Here is an 18,244-nt window from a genome sequence, read left to right on the forward strand (position 1 = left end):
GGCGGAGTTCTCTATTAGGCAAGCTTGCGAAAGAAAGTGACTTAGAGGGCCAGCACTGGGACGTGTGGAAACTCTAGGATTCACACCAAACGCTGTACTCTTTCCAGACCCAAGAGAACGAATGAGGAAAATGCCTTACAGGCTCGATTCAAGGTACCAAGCAGCTCCCTGCTAAGAACCTCTGGCCTAAGGGTAGGGTTTTCCAACGCCACTGCGCCAAGGTAGACGATAAAAGAGTAGAGCAGAAAAAAATCACAACCGTTTAGATTTGGCTACAGAGGTAGGCGAAAGGGAGGTGTTGTCACCAGCCGCCAATGCCCGAGAACCAAACCCTGCAAGGTAAATGAAGGGCCCCAAGAGCTGGAAGCCACACTCCCTAAGAAACTCATTAGCACCCCTGAGAAACTGGGACGTGGAAGTAACAGGCACACCAGACCGAAGCTCCAGGGAACATCCTGGCATCGGAGAATTACACTGAAGTGTCTCTAGATTACAAGTAGTAAAAGGTGACCTGAGAAATAAGTATGGCCGCCCTGGGGACAAAGTCCAAAGTGCCCCCAAGACTCCAGGGCAAAGGACGTGTCCGTGGAGAGACCATTCCCCATGGTAAATTGTCTGCCTGCCGAGACTCTCGGCCTCCCACTTATTAATGCCGGAATAATAGACAAAGGTATGGGAGCAACACGCTGCTCAGGCCATAACATGGCCGACTCTCACACTGCTCTCGGGCCGAGTGTCCCCCCCCCCGTGATGCTACAGAAATGCAACAGCCGTGGCATTATCTGACTGATTGTCTAGAGTATTCCTGATCAGGACCTGCTGGGCGTGACGCCACATCCTGTGAGCCCTGAGCACCGTATTGAAAGAAGTCTTCTTGGGAGGACCCAAAAAGACCCTGGAACCCCAAGTATCCTATTAATCCGCTTCCATCTAACAGACTAGAGCCTGTCAGGACCGGGGTCCAGGACCTGGCGAACGACAGACCTCCTTCCTGACTGTTTGGCAAACCATTGTGAGAAAGAGAGAGATGTGGGGGTTTGGACAGAGTGATGATTTGCGAGTCCAATAACCTGGGAACCAGCTCCTATCAGGAGCTCTGCAGATGTCGAGAGTAGAGCATGTAAACAAATCTACCCCGAACGTTGGTACCCCCGTATTCCAGAAGCCTCATGCCTCTGAGAAGGGAAAACTTCTCTCTGCGCCAGGTGCATCATTTTCCTGCGCTGAAATGGGGGGGGCCCATTCCTCTGGTAGGAAGACCCTGTGGGACCCAGTATAGAAGCTGAGGTCTTAAACATATCTGCTGTGGCAGATTGAGTGGGGACCTATGAAGTTTCTGCATTCAGACGTGTGCTTTCAGGAACCGGATGGAGATCTATCTGTGAGAGAAAGCTGACAGAGCCCTCGGAAAGTGGTCGCCCAGACAAAGTACTATCGTGACTCGTCGTAGCCCTGCCATGACCGCCATAAACTCGGAGCTCCACAGGGTGCAATGTGCAAAATGAAAAGGCAGGACCCTGAGCCGGAACGGAGATTTCTGTACCGCCAAAGGGAAAAAGACACTGGTGCTCCCTTCCCGACTGGTAAGTGAAAGAAGACCTCCATGATTCATATTGAGGGCAGGGGCTCCCTCTGTTCACTACCTGCAATGACTGTGCGTAGGGACTACATCCTAAATAAGAGAATGCAGGCCTGCCTGTTGAGGGACTGTTAGCTTAAATGGAACGAAAATATCCGTCTGTGGACCAGGAAGAGGTAGGAATAAAATGCCCCAACCCTCAGGAATACCACCAGGAATATAGGTTCCTCACTTAACTGCACCTGTGTAGGTACTATATGCTCCTATGGGAACCAAGAAGTGAGTACGCGATGGGGTGCCCCGCTCCCGGAAGAAAGGGGGAGGAAGAGTTTAAGATGGCCCTAGACGTGGCCTAGTGGAACTGACAGGAAGAGATGTACCCTTACCTTCCGTGTCCCGTCGACTACATTGTGATTTTGCAGAAGCTCTGTTATTGGAACGTCCTCTAGAATACCTCTGGGTAACTATTCTGACCATGGCTGAATAGGCCTTTTTTGAAAACCCAGCTAAAACCCTGTCGGGTGTAAACACCCTGCCAGACGACACTTGGGTTGAGTGGAGGCCAGATTATACTTTCTGTCAGAGAACATCTTCCATGGGCCTACGTAGGGATAGCAAAATAAATGAATAGACGAGTTACAGGGTTGTCAACCGCAGGGGTTCCTTCCCATCTAACTCTTTTCTCTGCCCAGAGACGAAAAGGAGGCGAGAATCTCGGTAGTGTAGTAATAGTTTACTTGGCTTAATGCCAAAGGTCAGACAGGTTTGATACATAAGCTGAGACTAACCAACCTGAGAGGGATGTGGAACTTTCAGTTAACAATGTTTTTTGTCAGAAAATCGAGATGCAATTCGCCATCTTCTACCAAGGAATGGATGATATCCTGATCCTGACTGTGGACAACAAAAATAATGCTTACCCCTGGGTGGTCTCGGACCAGGACAGAGACATAGCCGCTTCTATCTGGGAAGATGTGCCTGCGACAGTTTTGATCTGTGTGGGCTTGGTGCGAGTAGAAACGTGAGAAAAAGGGGAATTCACGTACTTTTTTAGACCCTAACATCACCTTATTGAGTTCAGCCATTGATGCTGTCAGTGACATAGCTTACACCGGCTTGTCCAGAACTGCTGAAGTGGGAGCAACTGGTTTGTAGACTTCAGCATGGCAAGCTGCACCTAGAGCAATTGGGCTAAGCTGTTCAAAGGATAATATAAAAATATAGAAATTATATTTAGCACATATATAAAGCATACAAGTCTGAATATATTATAAATATCCATGTATATATGTATATAATCTCAGTATAGTAGGAGTTTAACAAGTGTATATACTAGGTAATCCTAACATTAGCCAGCAATCCCCAGACTCTGTAGTCCTGTGTATTTTACAACAGGATAAACAGGCTACCATTCACTGTAAATAGACAAGTATAGAAACACAATACCAGGATAGTAGCTGAGGAGAGGCAGAGCAGGCAAGTAGCATGCACTCAATGGGTCTCTGTGGTCCAATTCTAAAAGATGGCCGCCGTCCGCGCCAGGAAGCCGATAGGGAGGGGAACGAAGTGACCCTTGCAGATCCTCCCCTATTTTGGCTGCCTCCATGTTTTACCGATCAGCTCATATTATCATATGGCTGTCGGCTTCCAGAGTCCCCACGCATTGTTAACTGCCCAGGCTGTGTGCGCTGCTCACAACAACTGAATCACCTCCTACTGAGAGCGATCGTTGTCTCCGTTGCCCCGCTACTCGTGTCTACGGGTGGGGTGAACTTGCCGGCATGTCAGGTGTGCGGGGAGGAGAGGCTGCTACAGCTTCACTCCCGCCCGCATTTAAAGCAATGTGGCCGCGGCCGTGTATATGGCCGATAAATATATAATAGTTTTGCCCCACAATAGCTGTTGCCATTGGCAGACATACAAAATGTGGCCCCCTTTGCTCATTTCTAGGGGAGACTGCCGGCAGAAGTGCCAGATAACAGAGACCAGGCTGCTCCTTTCCTGCGCTGGGACCCAGAGTGAACACAGCTACAATCTTATTCACTTCACTGGGTCTTTGGATCAAGTCCCGTGCTGCACCTGAAAAGGAATTAAAATAAAAACCATGAAAAACCTACAACTAATACAAGTATAGGCAGGAGCCTATACCGAAGTGACCTCTCCTAGGCACTTAGGAAAAAACTGAGGTCTGAGCTGGAGAGGAGGGGCATAGTAGGGGAGGAGTGTGAGGAACAAACTAGTTGATAGGTGCCTAAACTTCTAGTCCCACCTACTATACCCAATGTCTCGCAGTGCCCCCCAATGGTAGGAAAGAGAAAATTTGTTTATACTTGCCGACTGAACACCTCCCTTCTGTAACCCCTCCTAGCCTCAGTGTAATACAAAAGCCCCAACGAAGGGAAGTCAAACAACAAAGACCAATCAGTAGAAGAGCAGAAGGGAGGGAACGCAGCGTGCCCCAGATGGATTTAGAGAAAGAGATTTAACGCAAGTACATAAATCCTCGTTTCTTTTTCATCCTCTCTGGGGGACACTGCTACCATGGGGACTTTCTAAAGCAGCCCCTTGGAGGGAATGCTCTGATAATCTGGCACGCAACACTGCAGCCAAAAAACAACTGTTGTAGGCACAACAGTAACAAGGTTACCCATGTGTATAGCAGCCAGAGGACTATATGACTCCTTGGCCCAGGTGATCTGCCGAAGCACCCATAAGTGTAGCCCAGCCTACCCCCACGGAGTGGGTGGAATGGACACCAAACCAATATAGACAGAGTCCAACAAAATCTACAATGCCTGTCAGACGGAATACAGAAACTCCTGGCTATGGTCTTCCTAAATCTGGACGGCCACTCCACATAAGATGGAGGACTTGACCCAATTGGTAAGAGAAAACCTGAGAGGCAAATACCTCCCGAAAGACCAGAACAGAATCCCCAGATTGAATTGAACCCTATAAAGTCTCATAGGCTGAATAAGGGAACTGTGTGCCACAGCCATGACATCACAGAAAGGAAAATTAGGTATACCGTCAAGTGGCCTCCCGCCCGATACCTTACACCACGGTCCTAATCAAGGAACCCCACTCAACATGTAAATCACACTTCAGGTGAATCCATGGCATTAAGGAAGCTGTTAGTGAGGAAGGAAATAGTATCAGGCCCCCTCCTGGAGCTGTGGCAGGAGGTGTGGACCTATACACATCTCACCAATTCATAAATCTCTGTATTTACTGAGCAAGTCCATGAAGATGAGCAGATACTCACCTGCATCTTCTGTGGAAAGTGAGGACCAGAAATGGGGGGGGAGGGGGGGGGAATAGGTGTGTGAAGGACTAACGCTCACACCTCCACAAGGAGGCTTCCTGGCCTACCCAAAGGATGGATAATAAAACAGTGCATAGGTAATTAAAAATACAACTAGTGCTGTATTGCTCCACAGCTGCCCTATTGAGTGACCTGATCGGGATTGTTCATGTGGCTTAGTATAATCTTATCACCAACTGGAATAAAGCCAGGTGTGACTTAAAGATACAGAAGATATAACTTAACAAGCTGTCATAGTATTAGTCTCTGTTCTCGACAAAGATATTGGTATACTCGTTCAAAGTCACTGAAGTCTATACTGTTGGAATGAACAATCAGGACCTAGTAAGCTCTGTGAGAGGAAAGAAGTCATTCAATGTTTGGCAAATAGCCCAACTTCTCATATCAAGGATCTGCCCGTAAAATAAAATTAATAATAAGCGGCAGTGTTCCCTTAAAGCCTGCAATCGCGGGATTCTGTGATAAACCCTTCCTATAGTAATCTGGGGAGCGATTGCAGGATTACTTGGTAGGACAGAGTGGAGCAAGACGCCGACTTGCGTTTCGCTCGTAGCTTTTTCAAGGTGTTTTTTTGTTTTTTTATATTTCACTCTAATATCGTCCTCATCTTGTTCTTAATAGATATTAATAAAAGTTAATTTTTAATTTGTCTGTAAAAGGAGTGCCTTTATTTACACTCTGTCATCTTATACAATTGTCAATTAGTGTAGGGTGCACCCTTTTATGTCTATTACACTAATTACTTACTTATTAAGGTTTATAGTCCTAATCGAATACCTGGTGCGGTTTGTCTTTCCCCTATTTTCTACCCAAAGGATGGCCACTATTCTGGATGAGAGTCTCTGTAACAGTCAGAAGCCAGCCATAACAATCCTGATCAAGAAGGGTAGCCCCAAGGGAGAAGGACTGTGTTAAGCAAAGGACCTCTCCACCCGACACAGCATGATTAGAAAACTGTATTCTGATCCAATGGGGCAAATTGGATGTCATCAGAATTTTAAACAGGACCTCATCTATAGAGCCTCTGCATATTCGGGGGAATCTGCTTAGTGGAAGGAACGGTTCTCCCCTTCGGGACTTCCACTGCATGGTCATGACGGCCAACTCAACAGCTGGAACTCTGATCCTGAACAGAATCCAGGTCTTGGTGACCGTGCCAAGGCACCCCGAGATATGTATTGGGTAAATCCACTGCCGACACAGGCTTTGAAGATTTGGGTAGAGACGATCCCTTTCCCAGTGGGACTGTTAAGACAGAAGTCCACCTAATGGACTAAGCTGTAATTGAACGCCCTCATGCATTCCTGGTCTCGTGCTGTTCGTTGACGTATACTACGACACTGGCATATTCAGATGAAAGAAGGACTGGAACGCAAAGAATGACCGAGCTCCCTGCTGGGGAGGTAACGTGACCCTTTGGTCCAACCCATGTCTGTAAAATCCTTTCAAGGATTAGGTACCCAAGTCAGATATGGAAGAAACTCATTCTAAGACGTTGAGTACCAGTCCTGGGAATACTGCCATACCAGGTCAGAGCCTGGGGTAGCCAAAGCAAGCTCTTCTACTCTCTCCATGTGCTAAAAGTCCTATTCCCATACAGCTCCCAGATAAGGGCGTATCAGATATCAATGAAAGAACAGAGACCACAGTAGATCTTAATTCACGGCTCGAGAAGAGTTCCAGGATGAGGGCTCATATGGAGAATGTGGGACTGACCAGCCTATCTTGCTAGGGATGCTGATCTGTTGTGTGATCCCTAGTAGAGTTGGAACGGAGCCAAGTAGGATCCAACCCAAGTTCTTGACACACTCCTGAAGGTCTTTGGGTGCCTCCTATGATAAAGAGAATCAGCCCCTCCTAGGGATGGTGCATGGCCGAAGGGGCTGCTTCTGGACTACTGATCCTTTGTCAGATCAACGAACCGAGGGACCAGATGCCAAATTCACTCTCTGAGCCAGAGTTTGTCGAGAATATCCATGAGGATATATATCTCTTTTATTCATATGTATCTATGCAAAAAAATTCAGTACTCCTGGCAGCCAAGGACTGTGAGCACCATAGAGGAGAGGAGCCTGAAGCCATGTCTGCAGTTCCCGCTTCAGGAATACACCATTGTATCGTAGCAGATGGAAGGGGGATCTCTATCTAGGATTCTCCCCCTAATACAGCGCTATCTGTCAAAACCGGTTGTTCTGCTGTGCTTTTATATTAAGCCCGCATCAGCCTCTTGCTCCAATAATCCTTTATGGTCAGAATTGCGATATCCACTCCGCATCTGCGGGGGAGTGGCATGATCCGAATTGGAAATGGACGGCCGCATTTTTAGTGGCCGGTGCTCCCTGCCTATAATGGCAGCACCAGACATCTAGGGCGGTTCTGGGTGACAGCGGTCAGATAGAAAACCGTTGTCACTGCTTGTAACTGCAATAGCAGTTTCTGTATGGCACGTCCTGTGCAACTCCTGTGGAAGCTGGGACCCGGTAATGGAATACTTTCCACTACTGACCCAATAAGTGTATGTGCGGCACATACACCCTAAGTTCCAAGTTTAAGAAAAGAGATAATAAAATAAAATAAATCTAAGATAGCTGCAGAGCAGCCACAGTAAGCCCAACTCTTTGGGCACTTAAAATACACTGATGCTAAAAGAGGTTGCAGAGGGGACAAGTTCAGTCAGCAAGTATAAACAAATTTATTAACTTGTTAAGTGCCAACTACCAGACTCCCCGCATACAACCCCATGGTAGCAGTGTCTCCAGATAGGATGAATGAGAAATATCTCTTAACTTGCCCTTTTCCTTTTATGTTACTTAAGTCCTTTAACGATATTATTGAAAATAAAATATTGCTTCAAAAATAGTAGTAAACTGGAGTGGTACAATTTAATATACTAACCCCCTTGTAATCACCCGAGTGTCTTGCATTCAGAGATGCTTATACGTGGGAAGGGGCCACAAGGAATAGCCTAACTGAAAGTATGAGCTTTGCAATGCTAAGTTTGGGTTGTACTGCTTTGCATTTTTTGTTAACACTGCTGATTTGTGTATGGAAACTTATTTGTAATCTCCAATGTTAGAATTTTGCAAGCACCATCTGGCTATTTGTATGCCTACTTTTGATAATTAAAGTAATTTGCTGAGTTGATGAAAAAATATACAATCTGGGAATACCCTATGTTAGCATAGAAGTCTCTTTGCTCTTAGTATATACAGCATGATATGGCTCACTTTCAAAGAGATCATCATGACACCTCCCAATCAGCAAAGGCTGGTATTTTGAAAACAATCTTAAAACTACCAGTCGGCCAACAGCCCTTCGCTGTGGCTTCATTCATTTAGGAGATGGTTTAGAAAGCCCAACAACAGAAATGGTGCCAATTAAGAGCATATAAATGCTGAGGTTACCTGCAGTTCCTGGTTCTCTGTTGTCACTTCCTGTAAGTCCTGCCTCAGTTTCTCCAGTTCCTGCAAGCGGTTCACAGCCAGCTCCTTATTCATGTCTACCTCAGAGGTCATCTCTTCAAACTGCAGAAAAGCACAAGAGAAGAAGCAGAATTTAAAAGACCAATACACTCATTCCCATTATTACTATTTTTCAGCTGCCAAGTTGACACTTTGTCAAAATAAACTTGATATATCCCGGAAAACAATTAATCTCTAGGGCAGTGGTTCCCAAACGTTTGCAGTTCGCGGCACCCTTAGAGTCTCCAAATTTTTTCAAGGCACCCCTCCAAAATAATTATTGAGCAGTCCTGTTTTAGAAGTAGTTGGGTCAAAAAATTGTAATAAGTATTTAGGTCAGGACAGAAATACTTATTTAGTTGTATGCAAAAATGCCCCCTCTGCATCCAGACACTCTGCCCCCTCTGCATCCAGACACACTGCCCTCTCTCACACTGCCCCCTCTGCCCTTTCTCACGTCCCCCTCCTCTGCCCTCTCACACGCTGTGTCCCCCTCCACTGCCCCTCTCACGCTGTGTCCCCCTCCACTGCCCCTCTCACGCTGTGTCCCCCTCCACTGCCCCGCTGTCCCCCTCCTCTGCCCAGCTGTCCCCCTCCTCTGCCCAGCTGTCCCCCTCCTCTGCCCAGCTGTCCCCCTCCTCTGCCCAGCTGTCCCCATCCTCTGCTCCGCGCCAGCCATAAAAAAAAAACAAAAAAAACACAGAAACTTACCAATCCGTCGGGCGCCGGGACCCAGGAGCCTCCTCTCTCCCGCAGCTTGTTACTGACGTCGATATTCAGTGACAGCTGCAGGAGAGAGGAGGCTGCTGGGTCCCGGCGCCCGACGCATTGGTAAGTTTCTGTGTTCTTTTTTTTTTTATGGCTGGCCTGCGGCACCCCAGTGACAGCGCCACGGCACACCTGGGAGCCGCGGCGCACACTTTGGGAACCGCCACTCTAGGGCATGTACAGAAGGAAAATTATATACAGCACAGATGGATTTCAACCATCTGTGCACATGTGCCATTAGTGTTGAAGTGAAGCCGATTAGTTATATTGTTTTTCCAAACCAGTAGGATCAAACAACAATGAACTGAAAAGCATCTTATCAGTTAGGTGATGTAAATGTACAAAATAAATTTTGGTTGGGAACCTCCATTAAGTGCAACACAGAATCAGAAACATAATTGTAGCTATTTAAAATAGGACAGCAATTGCCAGGAGAGCATTTTTAATCCACCCCAATATTCCTAATTATAAGCCTCTGAGCACCATGCATGTCTAATTTATGTTTGTGTCCTCTATCTTAAAAAACCCAAAGCAGCTCTCCCACAGCGCCCCTGGTATCAGACAATATGTTAACATGCTTGAACAAAGTTTGGATGTCACAGACATCCAAGGCTATTTTATAGATGGATAATAAGTGCTACTGTAAGAAAAATAAACAAACAGTTTTCTCCCACAGAGGATAAAATAAAGAAGAAAAAAGTTAAAAATACACAAAAAAAATTACATACTTCCTTTCCTTCCATATATACTCAAATTTGAATAAACAATACATAATTAGCAATCCTACAACTGTAACTACCTCTGTTACAAACTGTAGAGTAAAATGTGGGGCACACTTTGTTTCCTAAATTAATTATGTAAAAGCTAAGGGAAGTATTTTTTTCTATGCCAGTGTTTCCGGATATAATGCAGATAAATGAAGGGGAAATGTGTTTGGGTTTCCTACACTAAGTGTTAGCAAATGCACAGTTAAATAACACAACAGCTAACCATCTTTCTCCTCTTTCATCCACAGATGTACAGCAACTGCTACTATTCTCACACTTTTCTAATCTGAACCTCATCTCACTGTAACTTGTGCTTCACATTTGTGCAAATACAACCATTGTACTGCTCTACCATAATATTGCTATGCCAAAATATTGCCTTGTTGTTGTTTTAACACTTTGATTACATTGCCAATGTCATACCTCCTTTGTAGAAGCCCAGATAGTACTACCACCTAGCCTCAGACAACATCATGGCCCCATCTAGGCCTCTCTACATCATAACCACAGTATCGTGCAGATCTCTGCACCATAGTGAACCCCACTATTGTTCCCATTGCCTGCTATTGTCTCTTTTTACCCCTTATCTTTACAAAGCTCTCACGGGCAATGTCCTCTACCCTATGTCTCATGTCTCTCCACTCTCCATCCACCTCACTTTCCCTGTTTTGCCTTATGCTTAATTGTTTTTGTATGACTTGCAACACCACATAGACCCTGTCCATCTCTGATGTACATATATGGTCTGCAGGCAGGAAACGCCTTGGATAGTGGTATTACACAATTATTAGGCCATCTTATCAGCAAACTGCAAACTTAATTATTATTGTTGTTACATTGTGTAGTTTGTATCATCTTTTACCTTCTTTGAGTTGATAGTTATTGTTCCTCCATACAAGCTGCTGCCTGCACCATACACCTTGTATCCCTTTGAGTTGACCTGCCAAAGAAAGCCCATTAGGAGTGGTTTCATTTAAAAAGAGCTGCTACCAACTGCTGAGATTCTCATTTCTTACCCTCTCTAGGACTTCAGACAAGTGTCTATTCAGACGCTGCTCTCTTTTTCGGACCTTGTCAATATCCCACTGAAGATCCTCAATGAGACCGTCTAGGACCGAGACACGAGACTCTGCATTTTCCAGCCTAGACTGCAGCTGACTGAACTGAAGGAGGGAAAGTGATAACAGTCATAAGCCTTTGGGCAGCACGGTGGCTAAGTGGTTAGCACTTCTGCCTCATAGCACTGGGGTCATGAGTTCAATTCCCGACCATGGCCTTATCTGTGTGGAGTTTGTATGTTCTCCCTGTGTTTGCCTGGGTTTCCTCCGGGTGCTCTGGTTTCCTCCCACACTCCAAAAACATGCTAGTAGGCTAATTGGCTGCTATCAAATTGACCCTAGTCTCTCTCTGTCTGTCTTTATGCGTATGTTAGGGAATTTAGACTGTAAGCTCCAATGGGGCAGGGACTGATGTGAGGGAGTTCTCTGTACAGCGCTGTGGAATTAGTGACGCTATATAAATAAATGATGATGAAGACTTTGACATGAAAATAGAAATATTGTGGTACGTGTGACCAGTATAACTCATTTATTACAGAGTTCTTAAAGGGGAAAACAATGGATATACCACATTTATTTAAACCCTTTCTCCTGAGGAGCCTTTGTACACAACTTCCAGCTCTGAAAGTGATGTCTGGACCAATCTATGACCTCCTGTCTTCTATGCTGAGCCTTCCTTCCAAGAATTGAGACTTGGAGATAGCTAGTAGTGTCTGCTACACTCGCTGTACAGCTTTCTGTCTCAATTATTTTACAGTGATGTCTTTGGAGAACAGTCTATTGGACACAACTTACAAAAGTGAACTGGTATTAAAATGTTTAGGGTGAAGGAAGGAGACATCAAAGAGAATCTCCACAGTCACTATGACAATTATGCACACTGTCACTGACTCAATCTTTCAGTCAGAAGCCTCATTCTCTAAAGACAGCTAAAGTAACATATCATCAAACCTTAGCGACATCTAAACAGGTGTTCATATAGGACAAAAAAGCTCAAAGGTAAACTATAGCAAGCCAGGTAAACTCCAACAAATTATTAACAAAGAGACTGCAAGTCTGACACTCTGACAGAGATTTCTGTATTCTGTGCACCGTCCCTATTTCAGAGTGTTAAAAAAGTCTGCTTTCAGCAAGGGGTGGGTGACATGTTGAACACATTTAATTAAGACAAAAACTTTAGTTCAGTCAGTAATATATAGGCTTTATTTCTGCATACACAACAGTGGGATTCAGTTACTATATAAATTGTCCAAACCTCTTGAGTCATGTTTTGCTGCTTCTCCTGCAATCGGTTGCACACTTCTTGCAGACGCATTTTCTCATTGGCTAACAAAGAGTTCAGTTCCTTGACTGCTTCCTCCATCAGTGCTGGGTCTATAAAAAAAAAATATATAGAACAATTAGTAATACAAAAATTTATATACAATTTAAAGAAACAAAAAGTGTTAATCGAACAATGCCAACATATTATACTGATGGCATCCACACAAGACACCTAAATCATTTAGGCAATGAAACTATGCTTGATGAAGTTTCTTACCTGTGCTGTTGAGTTTGACAGAAAGCTGGTCTAGCCGTGCATGCAGGCGGTCGTATACCAACACTATACGAGCAACAGCTCGTCGAGAGGACTCCACACGTTCCTGCAGCTGTGACTCAATCTCCTCACTGCTGCTGCTGGCCAGAGTGCCCAGGAAAGAGAGAGAAGTCTCAGAAAGTCCTTCACCTACACAAAAAAAATCGACCAGTGAGGGGGAAGAAAATAATATGTGACCAGATACAGCCCTGACCAATACCCAACACAGTTTTACATGCTTGACATTGTATTTGCTCTCAGTTACCAACCATTTCAGACATATAGAAAATTCCTCTGTGTTCTTTCATAGACTTAAAGACAATTTAGCTAAAATATGGCAATATTTATATTAAATTATAAACTATGGTGGGAAGGGTCATCTTACGATCTCTTTGTTACAGTGATATTCATGGTTAGTTCTGAGAACACTTAACCTCAGAACCTCCACGTAATCAGTGAGCCTGTTCCAGAACACAGACATTGCCATAACTTGTTCACCCTCTCCCTCTCAGTAACATCATTTAGCCTGAGGAGTAGAGAGCCAAGTTTCAGACAGGAGAATAACATTGCATCCAGTGCCACTGCTACTCACCGATTGTACATAGGCCTTTAACAGGTGCTTAAACTGCCTTACTAGTAATCCAAAACTGATATTAAGCTGTCAATGATCTAAAACATGCCTGAGAACAATAAAATCTTCACCTCTTTCGCTGTCCTTCCGTTCTGGATTACTATCAGAGTCTGGCTCAGGTTCCGGAATAACCAATGCTTTACGTTCACTCAGAAATTCTCCCAAATCCTGGTCCAAATCATAACGACCGAGGAGTATCCTAATGTTTTCATCAAACTGAAACAGGAAAGTAGGCAAGGAACGCATAAGTAAAATTGAAAACAAGAAAATAGTAATAGTCCTATTTCCTTAAAAGGGGAATAAAAATATATTTAAAACACACTAAAATAACAAGCATTCAGATAATTCCAGAACCATGAGAAATATTAGAGAACCGAGTATTTTCTTTTGTCTAATAAAAGGACAAAAACATTTAAACAAATAATAACAGATATCCAACAAAAATTTTGGAAGTTACATTTACAGTAAAACTTATTATAGGGTTTCTCCAAGCGGTTCCAGTGAATCACAATACAGTAAAGCAGAAGGGTAATACTCACAAATGCAATATGGAAAAGAGTTGTCAAGGAAACTTAGCTGGAAGACAAAAATGTCTTCAGAACAGCCAGAGTTTCATGATGCAGCAGGAATTTCTTCATTAAAAAATGTTTTTGTAAATGCTAAAGTATTCTTATATTTTGAATAATAGAAAAAAAGTTCTTAAACCAACCGATCACAGAACCAAAAAACACAGATTAGGTTGAAAAACTGATTGCTTTACAAAAGGAAGTCTAAAATATATAAATTATGTCAAATATAAACAATAACTTTAAACGACTCAAAGTATGTTTAGCCCCATTATCAATTATGATATAATAAGTGCTAAATAATGGAAAACTTATAAAAATAGCACAAAAGCTATGACAAGGTAATGTCTGCATAAGTGAAAGTATGAAACAGCACACTTTAGTCATAAACGGCAATCAGTTTTCCATAGAACAGCAACTATTTTAAAATGAAGAGTTTGGTATCGGCAAGGAGTAGCATTATTACCATAAGTAGGCATCCAGTTTTTGTATGCATTGCACTACAGATCAGCAATGCTGCCACCAACTACAGGAGAACTAGTCAGTAGTATACTGCCTTGCACCATTTTGGCCGAATATTTTCTTTTAAGGTTATAAACTTTCAGTTGTTAGTGTAACAAAAAACAGTGATGTGTATACAGCTTCAGAAATTATTTCAGAACTAGTCTCCAAAAGCAGATTCATGTCTTCCAGGTGCACATTTTAACACTGCTGGAGACATTTATTCTAGTGCACAGGAAAAAAAAGTGGTTTCTTAAAAAGTGTCCCTACAAATTCTTTACTTCGGTATTTAAAATCAGGTTAAAGATGGAAGAAGATGAATGCATTAGAAGAGTATATAGAGAAAGGGGAGACTGACATCAGTCAAAATGCCATTTTTTTTATTCATAAAACGGTACAGACCTGACTCCAGGAACGATTGATAATAAGGAGAGATGCATCATCTGTGGCTTGACGTCTCTCCAGAGTCTCAATGCGGTCTCGCAGCTCATCCTCTATGGCCTGTCTCTGGTCCAGAATCCCAGCTAGTTTCTTGTTCTTCACCTGGAGAGTGCGCAAGTCCTGCTCTTCCTGAAGGAGAAAACACACCAGTAAACTAAAGAGACAAACTTAAACAAGCACGCACAATATGTACTTCAATTACCGTTGAAGAGACACCGCCTAGTTTTATAGTCTCCACTGTGGTCCCAGAATCCTCCACTGTGGCCTTTTTCTCAGGGGGGCCTGAGGAACCTGCATCCACCGCTGACCGCTTATTGCCCAGACCAGACATCCTGGAATTTTAACGGGACAGGTGCACTGTTTTCGAACTTTATATCCTCAATTCAGGGTTGTGTCTGCAGGGCAATGAAAGAATGTGGTTAATTCTGCTGATAGTTGTCAATCGTCTCTAACAGTGTCCCCACTTTTAGAGCTGTTCAAATGCAGTTACATTTCTATTGAACTTCAATGGACAACTCCATAATACGTTATTTTCTTTAGTATGCTTGACATAGTTATCATGGTCTACTTTTAATTTTACAAGCATGTACACAGACCAACTTCTCTTGCTCTGTATGCTGGATATAATACGGAGAATGTAGTCTTACCTTGTATGTATGGAGCACTACACAACATTTCTCAGTGCTGCTGTTCAGTGTGATGGATTGCAATTAAATCTACTCTTATTACATGTTTATATACATGGGTGAGGTATGACATTTTTTTTCCTGTGTGTGAAATAACATCCTCAGTGACTGCTAATTTTCTGTATGTCCAGATAGTGGCACAGCACTGTAACATAAACCTACTATTTATCTTGCATGCAATATGCAATTACCTATTCATGTACCTGTCCTTACATTCTATGCATGAAGAAGTGCATACTACTACTTACCTTATTCTGTATGCTAAATGTATTATTCTGCATCTTTTCTAATTCATTATGTAATAGACTATCACTTCTCTTGTTTTACATGACAGATGTAATCACAATTTCATTTTCTGATGTGACAACCCTACGCTAGGGTGGTCTAATCTTTAATTTGTGTTCATTATCATTTTATAATGTCTGATTTGTCAATTAACTGTCCCTGGGGTAAATGTATGAAGCTCCGGGTTCTTCAACACCCGCGAGTTCGGCGTCTTCAGCGCTTAAATTTAAAGCGGCGCTGCCTTGTAAAGGGAATTTCCCTTTACAAGGCAGCGCCGCTTTAAATTTAAGCGCTGAAGACGCCGAACTCGCGGGTGTTGAAGAACCCGGAGCTTCATACATTTACCCCCCTGTGTTGTTATAAACAAGAGTCATTTATTTGATTTTAGCATGCCTGCTGAACAATCTGAGTAGCCATGAAAGCTTAATATCTAACCCTGCTTGTTTGGCTAACAAGACAAGATAACACAAAAAACTTTTATGCGTCTGGGATATGATTAAATGTAATCTTATAACTTTTGAACTATATGCAAAGCAAGCCACTTATTCATTAATATCAATAGCAGTTTATTACAAAAAGGAGATTCCAAGTTACATATAGTGTAGACCAAATGAGTTTGTTTGTACTAGATGTAAATGGTTACCTTCATCTTCTGAGAAATATATATCACCAAGACAGATTTGTTTATTTGAATTGCACTTAGATATGACACCCAATATGAACATGTCTGCAGGTTGTGACATCTAAAGCTAGCAAAACAGAAGTTGATTATGCCAAACCAACATCAACAAGAGGGCTATTGTCTAATTTAGCCACACACACAGACTGCCATATTAGACAAGTGCTCAGGTCTCTTCAAGCACAACTGAAGCCTGTTAGTGTGGCTGGAAGACGGTCGAACACAGAGGCCGATAGCAGCCAACTGCTGACCACATTTGTAAAATTGGGCCAATTGTCTGATATCTGTCTCAATATTGTAATGGAAATTAACAGATCTGGATGAACAATAGAAGTGTGGTGGAGTTTCAAGATCACATACCAAATGCCTGGAAAAATGTACCCTAAAGATAGGATCCAGGACCGAAAATTGGGAGTCAGCAATTTTATAACGGACAATTTGTAAGTCATACTAAGACCTTTATGGGAACGGTGATGCATTTAGGCAGGTAAGAGAGCACCAAAAGAAAAAATGACCAGCAAATATTAAATGTCAGCAAACTTATATTGGCAGTTTTTGCCCACATCACACTGTACCATGGTTACCAACCATCAATAAATTTACTTTGACAGTCTGCAAATAATTAGCTACATCTGTGCCTGGCAACACAACACCACACTCTGACACTACTAATATTTCATAAAGCATTCACCATGCCCAAGCTTTGGGTCAGAATAGGGTTACAACCCTCACCCCCTATTTTCAATCCCAGGACCTCTCTTCCTCCTCCCTTCCGTTATCAGTCCCAGGACCTCTTTTTCTCCTCCCTTTCGTTATAAGTCTCAGGACCACTTTGCATTAGTGCAGATAATTTTATACTATTTTGCCCCATACCCTGAAAAGTCTTCCTGCTGATGCCCATTGCCTACCTGTGCTTCCATCTCCATTGTTGTTTGGTCCCTCCCCCTTTCTGGTGCATTTTCTGCTATGGTTGATTACAACTCACAGCATAACACTCTGTCCTGTTATTGTGTCCAGAGCAGCACCACAGAAAAAGCACTCATCAGGTTTTCAATGTGCAACAGTAACAGCACAGTGTGTTATATCAATGTGTATGTGAGATGTAATCACCAGGAACAGAGATCACTCTTATTCTCAGCCAGCTTCTAGTGCAGAGAGGAAGAGTACAGAATGGAGGGACATTCTAAATGCCATGTCCAGCTCTGATGTATAAGACAATGACATATTCTCAATAACTTATTCTAATCAACATACATTGTTCTGTGCAGCAAATCAAGCATTATTTTACCAATGTAATAACAAGATAAGTAGAGGCAGATCTTTCTTGATTTATATTAATATTTCAGTTTGTACATCACAAACAGGCTACCTGTGGCTGCTGTTTAACTACAAGTTCCAGCTGGCATACATGGCAGGGCATACTGAGACCCCAGTATAACTATAGCTGCAGGCCCCCTAATTCTGTGCAACTAGCTGATGGCTTGATGATGATGCTGAGATGTGGCTCAACAGCATAAAGAAGACTAAGCAATGCATAGGCCAATCTAAGAGTATTAAGATAATCACAGGATCATCTACAATACATAAGATTGACATCATACAAATATGCATAGCCTATATCTGAGCAATCTGCATCTCTGGGTAACATGTACACAATGTCTGCATAGCCACAACTGACAGCTAATGTATCTGTGAGTCTTTGCATGAGTCCCCTCCTAATTACATACACATTTGGAGTGCATACACCCTGTATATAAACAGCACAGTCTGTGTTTATCCCTTCACTCTATCAATAATATTTAATTTCATTTACCTTTAGACAGAGGAAAGCGCTCACAGTTGCCCCGGAAGCGGAAGTGTCGCACTGGATGCGGGAGAGCGTCCGATGGGGCGTGTTTAATGTGGCCATCTTAGTAAAGGT

General features: G+C 43.2%; 1 protein-coding gene and 1 non-coding gene across 3 annotated transcripts in view; both read right to left on the reverse strand.

Annotated features, from left to right (window-relative positions):
* Positions 1 to 18,242, reverse strand: part of RNF20 (ring finger protein 20) — a 58,471-nt gene extending 40,229 nt beyond the window's left edge. The window contains exons 1-9 of one of the 2 annotated variants that reach the window (XM_075217293.1): positions 18,137 to 18,242; positions 14,876 to 15,068; positions 14,635 to 14,802; positions 13,237 to 13,381; positions 12,499 to 12,684; positions 12,214 to 12,332; positions 10,917 to 11,063; positions 10,763 to 10,840; positions 8,309 to 8,428 (exon numbers count right to left, since the gene is read on the reverse strand). In XM_075217293.1, the coding sequence (XP_075073394.1) occupies positions 8,309 to 8,428; positions 10,763 to 10,840; positions 10,917 to 11,063; positions 12,214 to 12,332; positions 12,499 to 12,684; positions 13,237 to 13,381; positions 14,635 to 14,802; positions 14,876 to 15,004 (1,092 nt within the window). In that variant the 5' untranslated portion in view covers positions 15,005 to 15,068; positions 18,137 to 18,242. Of the gene's footprint in view, positions 1 to 8,308; positions 8,429 to 10,762; positions 10,841 to 10,916; positions 11,064 to 12,213; positions 12,333 to 12,498; positions 12,685 to 13,236; positions 13,382 to 14,634; positions 14,803 to 14,875; positions 15,069 to 17,231; positions 17,301 to 18,136 lie in introns of those variants that run through there. The other variant, XM_075217294.1, reaches the window with a different exon arrangement.
* On the reverse strand, positions 6,397 to 6,583 carry LOC142095973 (U2 spliceosomal RNA). The gene has a single exon (XR_012678042.1). It is a non-coding gene; the product is annotated as a U2 spliceosomal RNA (small nuclear RNA).
* Positions 18,243 to 18,244: the final 2 nt, after the last annotated feature.

The sequence above is a fragment of the Mixophyes fleayi genome, chromosome 6, assembly GCF_038048845.1.
Source record: "Mixophyes fleayi isolate aMixFle1 chromosome 6, aMixFle1.hap1, whole genome shotgun sequence".
Classification (NCBI taxonomy): domain Eukaryota; kingdom Metazoa; phylum Chordata; class Amphibia; order Anura; family Limnodynastidae; genus Mixophyes; species Mixophyes fleayi.